This window comes from Desmodus rotundus, chromosome 1, assembly GCF_022682495.2.
Source record: "Desmodus rotundus isolate HL8 chromosome 1, HLdesRot8A.1, whole genome shotgun sequence".
NCBI lineage: Eukaryota > Metazoa > Chordata > Mammalia > Chiroptera > Phyllostomidae > Desmodus > Desmodus rotundus.
The window spans coordinates 28,835,395-28,842,368 of record NC_071387.1 but is presented as its reverse complement, the minus strand read 5'-3'; the positions used below and the strand labels follow the sequence as shown (position 1 = coordinate 28,842,368).

The 6,974-nt window shown below is 49.2% G+C and overlaps 1 protein-coding gene across 1 annotated transcript in view; it reads right to left on the bottom strand.

Moving 5' to 3' along the window:
* Positions 1-2,098: 2,098 nt before the first annotated feature.
* Positions 2,099-6,974, bottom strand: part of TRIM14 (tripartite motif containing 14) — a 31,955-nt gene continuing 27,079 nt past the window's right edge. Inside the window, exon 6 of the mRNA XM_045195255.3 lies at positions 2,099-5,839. Within this exon, the coding sequence (XP_045051190.2) occupies positions 5,304-5,839 (536 nt within the window). The 3' untranslated portion in view covers positions 2,099-5,303. The remainder of the gene's footprint in view (positions 5,840-6,974) is intronic.

The window sequence follows — 6,974 nt, the reverse complement described above, 5'->3', positions numbered from 1 at the left end:
CGAGCATGGGCCTTATGGGTCTTCCCTAAGCCTTTGTTCTTAGTGCCCATGAAGCCAACCCAAATGGCCCAACCTCCCTGCCAGGCCTCCAGCTGTCTCTCTCTCCCCATTGCCCTGTGCCCTGCCCACTCTGGGGCTCCATGTTCAGTTAGTGTTGTCGTGGTCACAGGGTACTGGAGAAGGCACTTGTCAAGGGTCTTGCAGACAGAGAAGTACCTCCAGTGTTCACAGCTCTGAGAAAAGAGGGGAATGGCCCTCACTTCTTTCAGCAGACCTGGAGGGCCCACTGAGCACTGGACTGGGTTTTAGGTCCTGAGGACATGCCCAAATCCCTTCCCTATGGGATTTTCCCTTCCGATGGGGACAGGCACACCACAAACCCTGAGCACAGCAAGTGCATCCGAGTGTGTTAAAGGGTGACGTGTGCAACAGGGGGCGGGGAGGAGGGGCGGGGAGTAGAACTGTGGGAGGGAGCGGGGGAAGGTGGGGCCTGCTGTATTCGCAGGTTGTGGCGACTTGGAATAAGGAGGTCCTGCTGAAGCCGGCCTTCTGTAACCCGTGATGAAAGCACAAGCCCAGCTCGTACGTTGCCGTACTTCTTTGAAAAGCAACACGACCCTCCCACAGAGATGTCCCGTCTTATCCCCCTGTGTTCTTGTGAGCCAATAGAGTAATGATTCTTTTCACACGTATTTTCAAATCCTTAATCTTCGTTCACACTTTGTTTGCCATAACACCTCTTGTTTCAAAGTATACATTTCAATTTCTTTTCAAATGCATAAATTAGCCTTTTGAAGTTTCTTTACTTGTGAGTGTAGAACCTCCCTTTCCTGTAGATTCCAAAACAGTTTCTAGAAGGCGCTCCTGTTGTAGGTGTGGGTGGGGTGGGATAGGAATCCTGGGCTGTACTCATGTGCAAAAGAGAACCTGTAAAATTGGTGTGCTAAGAGCTGAAGTGTGATAGCATCAATTTCTGGCTGAACTGATATTTACTCCCTTTCATTTTTCCCTATAAACAGACTTTGAATAGACCGTCAAAATTTCCTATTCCGTGGCATTTTTTCTACAACAGCTGAGAATGTGACATTTAAGCAAATATCTGAGACCTAACAAGAAGCAGCAGCGTGGCAGTAGAGGGATGTGTTCCGGGGCCTGGAGAGAGGGAAGAGCCTGGTCTGGGCTCTAGCTGAGAATGTACAGAGGGTGGTTCCAGCAGGGAGCCAGTCAGTTGCCTCCATGAGCAGTACCCACGTGAATGAATTGTTGAGATGTTTTCCGGGAGTTGTGGAAGCAGAGATGGAAGAGGAGGCATAGTCAGGGAAGGCCTCCTGGAGGAGGTGGTGCTTTTGTTCAACCTTGCAGGTTGAGCAGTGACTGAGGGAGTTGGGGCATAAGTTTGGGAAGTGCCCAGAGTGTCCAGGCGCTAGCAAGTGATGGTTTGGCAGAGGACGGCCACATGGATAGGAAAGAAGGGAATTGAATTGGTCAGGAAAACAGCAAAGGCTTAAAAGCCGACTGAATTTGGACTTTGTTGTTTGGCAGTGGGGAGCCATGGAAGCCTTCTCAGTAAACTCAGACCCCGGGGCCTCCCCCACTCTCCCGCTTACCCCCCATCTAGCTTGGCTTCTTAGGCAAGCTGCCCCCACCTCATAGTACAGACTCCCACCCACCAAGCCCTGGTTGGGCAGGACACCTCTGTGTGCCCTCTGCTGGGCTGTGCCTCTACTAGGCTGACATCATCATCCCCTGCTTCCTGAGAAAGTGTAGTTGCAGAAACGGAAGAGATGATGCAGTAGACAAGGGAGGGTCCCTGAAATCTCTCAACATTAGTAAGGGCCAACGATGGATTCAGTTGCTGAAGGATGATCACAAATACGCCAAAAGCTACGTAATACTGTCATGGGGAGGAACAGTGGGAGGCAGTGTTTGTTTCCACATAAGCAAGAACTTAGTGAATGGTCTTTGGAAGTGGTGAAATCCCCTCCACTGGACATATTCAACCAGGGACCAGCTGACCACTGCAAGGAAATTGTGGAGGGGGCGGAGGATGAGCAAGACCCTGTCCAGGCCTAGATACGGTATACATGAAGCAACATAAACTCCCAATGAAGACCATGGTTAAAATATTCATATTTTATGTAAACATACATATTAGAAAATTGCTGTCATTTAAACACATCTGCAAGCAATTTGCTGTATCAGTTAAGAAATTTCTACAAATTAAAAACTGAAAGAGTAAGTGCTCAATACCCTTGCAGAGATGGGCCCCAAGGAAGCTCCTGCCAAATGGCAGTTAGGGTTATCCACTGTCTGAGCACTGAGCACAGCAGGAACTCTGCCGGGGATGCTCCCGCATCCTGGCACGGCACAGCTCTGTACAGTGTTCAAGGCAGGTGCGCATCCTCTGGCTCACTTGAGACTCACAGCCCTGGGGGATAGGGTCATTACCTGTGTAGCCCCATTTTACACGTGATGCTCCGCGAAGTAAAAAGTGACCAGCCAGAGGTCACCACTGTGGACCAAAACTGGAGTTTTCTGGCTGGTGCAGACCTCAACACAGAGTAAGCATTTGCTAAAAGCCAGTTTCCACCCTTTATAGTGCAGCTTGGTCTCTGCTGCTTTCAAATCTCCTTCTGGGTATAAGACCTCATCTCAGAGCCCAAGGAAGACAAGCCAGAGCTACACTCCCACAGAGTAACTAGTCAACAAAGCAGAGCATTACAGGCCTACCAAGAGGGGCTAGAGTGAGCAGGTGTTGGCCAGAGACTGGCTATTTGCCAAAATGGTACGGCCTGGTGGGTGTGAGCACAGGCACCAGCTCTGCCGTTAGCTGTGTGGCTCGGGCAAGTCACTCCTTGTGTGTTTCAATTTTGCAATGTGTGAAATTGGGATGACTTTCTACCTCCTAGGGATGATGTGGGGGTCAAGTGAATTAGTAGGTGTAGAGCATTCGAACGGTGCCTGATGATGAGCAAGGGCTGTTATTACTTGGCTCCTGTGGCTCTGGGTCTAGGAACAAGTCTTGATTTGCAGGGATGAACAGAGTTGTCCAGTTAAGTGCACCCTTCTTCCCCTGCCAGGAGTGCCCGCTGCCTGAATTCAGTCCTGGGCCATCCCCGGAGAACTAATTTCCTTTTTCTCGGGGTTTCTGCAGCACGGTACTTAGACATCTACCCAAGCCAGAGTTTAAAGCAATTTGGTTAGAGGTAGAGGCACCTTCAAGGTTCCTTCTGCCTTGTTTCCTATGTGTATTATCACAATGCACTATGTGAAAGTGCCATTTTTATGTCAAAGACTATTGGAAGTTCGTGTGTTTTTACAGTTCAAACCAGGGGTGTCCAACCTTTTGGTGTCTCTGGGCCACACATTAAATACACAAGCAGGAAAACCAGTGAGCAAAGAAAAGGTCCGTGCACAATTTTCGTGATATGCACCACCACAGATAAGCAAAAAAGTCCTCACATAATAACTAATTATGCAGCAGACCTTTCAATAATCTGTTAAAATCGTCCGAAGTTTGTGATCACCAATATAGAAAATGTACATATATAAATAATAAAACAATATAAAACATAGTAATAAAACTAAGTAATGCTTTAAGGAAATTTATGATTCTGTGTCGAGTTGCATTTGTAGCCACCCTGGGCTGCATGTGGCCTGCAGGCCCAGGTGGCACACCCCTGGTTCAAACCGATGTACTGAGAGTCTATTTAAACCATGGGGGAGATTCAGCTTTGCATTTTCCTCACCCTACCACTGTCCTCCTGTCAAGCACCTAACAGGATACTTTTAATACGGTGTCACTTAAAAACTGTGTAGGGAATTTGACAAATCAGGATGCTGAACCTTCAGAACTGGGGCACAGGCCCTGAAAAAAGGCCTTTCCCTCCCTGCTAGAGCTGGTGTCCCTGTGAGGTCCTGCTGGTTTGGCCATCTCTATCGCTGTCACTTCTTTCTGGAAAATGGGGCTCTGTGGGTTTCCTTGGCAACATCTGGATCTGAGGGATCTGAGGAGCATAGCATGAATGGGCTGCCTAAACTCAGCTTCTCTTACTGCTGCAGTTGCTTAGCAACTGCTACCTGCTGATTCTTCCCAACATCCCCTGAGAAACAAGCAGTAAAACCTCCCAGGTTAAAGGCTGGGCCTGAAGACCTGGGCCAAAAGGCAAATCAGAGACTTGCCTGGGTGACTTTAAGCAACTTTCTTTCAGGTCAAGACATTAGTCTCCCCAAATGTGCAACGAGGTCAGGCTGGTTGATCTGTGAGGCTCTCCTGGCTCAGGTGCACTGTGATTCCACGCAGCCAGCTGCTGGCTATTCACTGCCCGGGAGGGCAGCGAGGGGCTTAGTGAATCTTCAGGGTGGGGAGAGTATAGGACATAGCTACCCTTGGAAAGCTTCCAATCTAGTTGGAAAGATGGGTCCCAGGTTTGTAGCCGTGATAGTAAGAGATTCTTGTGGCTTGGGGAGACTTCCTCGGGGCAGTTAAGCCTGGGGAAGATTGAGGCAGGCAAAGAAAGGGCTTTATGCATGTGCTTGGGGCAAGGGAAAGGATAGCTGCAAAGGCGCGGAGGTCAACTATGTGACACAGTTCTGATGGAGGTTCTCCGAAAGGCGCTGTAGAAGCTGGCTGAGAAGTAGCTTAGGGGCAGACTAGGAAAACCTTGCATGCTAAGGTGAGGTGAAGTGCTTTTTCCTCTCTGTTGTCCTGGGAAACTTTTCATAGTTCTGAGAGGTTGTGTGGTTTTGGGCAGATCACTGTGGCTATAGGTGGAGGAGGATGGGAGAGGGTTCATACGAGACGCTATTAAGAGACTCTTGATGCTACTCTGAAGGGAGGAAACGTGGACAAGTTCAAGTAGAGTGGAGAGGAGGCAGATCCGAGGGACATTGGATAGATTTGAGTCAGGACTGGGGGACTCATTCATTCACATATTTATTGTGCACCTACTATATGCCAGGTGGTTCTGGCTACTATATGAGGGAAGAGGTTTGAGGCTAAGGATGATGTATTGTGTCAGGATGCTTGGGGCTCACCTGCGAGTGTGTCCTTTCAGGAACCTGGACTGAAAGCAGTGTAGCATTAAGTGTGGTGGTGGGGAGGTCGGATGAGAGAGCAGCAGTAGAGGACCTGTGTTTAAGGCAGGTGTGAAACCTGCCTAAGAGAGAACTGTTAAGCACAAGGCATGACTGGTGGGGGAGACAATGGGTGTGCTTAGAGAGTGGGCAGTGAGCCACCCACGTCTGGGTCGGGTGTGACCAGAGTCCTGGAAAGCCCAGGGTGATCACTACAATCACAGCCTCTAGGGCAGCCGGGCGATGCTCAAGGTCCCTTCCCAGAGCCTCAGGGCAGGGTAGAGCGGCTCCTGGAATGCGGCATGGAAGGTGTGGAGGTGGTTCATGCCGCCCGACACGTCGTAGAAGGCGAGGATGCCGGCTTCGTAATCTAGGAAGATGCCTAGACGATCGGGGTCGTGGCGGGGCCGCAGACGGCAGCGCTGGCTGTCGTGGAAGGCCCAGTACTCCAGGTCGTAGCGCTTAAGGCACCAAGACTGGCGGTTGCAGCCCAGGCGGGCGGCGGCGGAGGCCCCGCGGCGCCGCAGGGAAGCGTAGGCCGCGCCCACCCACCAGCCGCAGCCCGCCTCCTGCACATCCACTTCCCAATAGTGGCGGCCCGCGGCAAAGCAGTCGCGGCCCAACACCTGCCACAGCTCGTCGAAACGCAGCGAGGGCGCAGGCCCCAGGCGACGGAAGAGGGCGCTTCTCACCGTCAGGAGGTCCTCGGAGAGGCGCAGGCGCGCGTGCATCGTGTCCGGCTCCAGCGTGGGCGTGCGCGCGACTGCGGAGAACGGAAATTTAGCGGCGGGCCTGGTGGGCGGGGCCAGCGCTGCGCCCCGCCCCCGGGAACCCTAATGGTTTGCCCGCTTAGCTCCACGCGGGTTTACAACAGAAAATGGGAAAACGCAGAAATCGCCAACCCAGAATGGAAAGCCACCCTTTTAACCCTGATTGCCTCTGGGGAGGTGGCTGGGGGAACGTGGGAAGGGAGCAATTTTACCGTATGCCCCTTGTACCATAGGAATTTTGGACCTTGGAATTTGTTGCCAATTTCTAAAAATTTAACCAAAAAATAATCTCATCACTGGTAACACTTGGGAGCATATCCTTCCAATCCTATCCTTTTTGCTTCCTATCCTTTTTACTTTCTGCTTTGTAGCTTTCCTTAACATTGGTATCATACCATACATGCTCTTTGGACAATCTTTTTAAAAAATGTATTGATGTACTTATAGACATTTTACCACATCAAATAATAATATTTTGTAAGAGCATTCTAATGGCGAACCTAAGTTTTTATGTATGGATGCAGTATAATTAAACCACCCCCCTTTTAATATTTAGATTTTCCAAAAAGTTTTTGAAAACACTGTTACATCTTTGTGTATCTGATTATTTCTTTAGTATATATTCCTAAAAGATGAGTTGCTGGGTCAATGGTGATGATTGTTTTTTAGGTCTTTGGTAAATACTGCCAATTTGTCCTCCAGAAAAGTGGTAGTGATTAAACTCCCAATAATATTCTTGTTGCATCCCACTACCTCTATTGACATAAAGTTGAAAACAAGTATTATAGATTGTAGGGTATGTGGATTGTGGGATATATAGCTTTGCTGTGTAGAGCAATCTTGGCTGTAGGATTCTGCTTTTTAGGACTTTGAATATGTCTTGCTAATCCCTTCTAGCCTGTAAAGTTTCTTTTGAGAAATCAGCTGACAGTCTTATGGGAACTCCCCTGAGGTAATGAACTTCTTTTCTCTTGCTGCTTTTAAGGTCCTCTCTTCATCTTTAACCTTTGGCATTTTAATTATGATGTGTCTTATGATGGGGCCTCTTTGCATCCATCTTGTTTGAGACTCTCTCTGCTTCCTGGACTTGCATGACTATTTCCTTCACCAATTTAGGGAAGTTTTCTT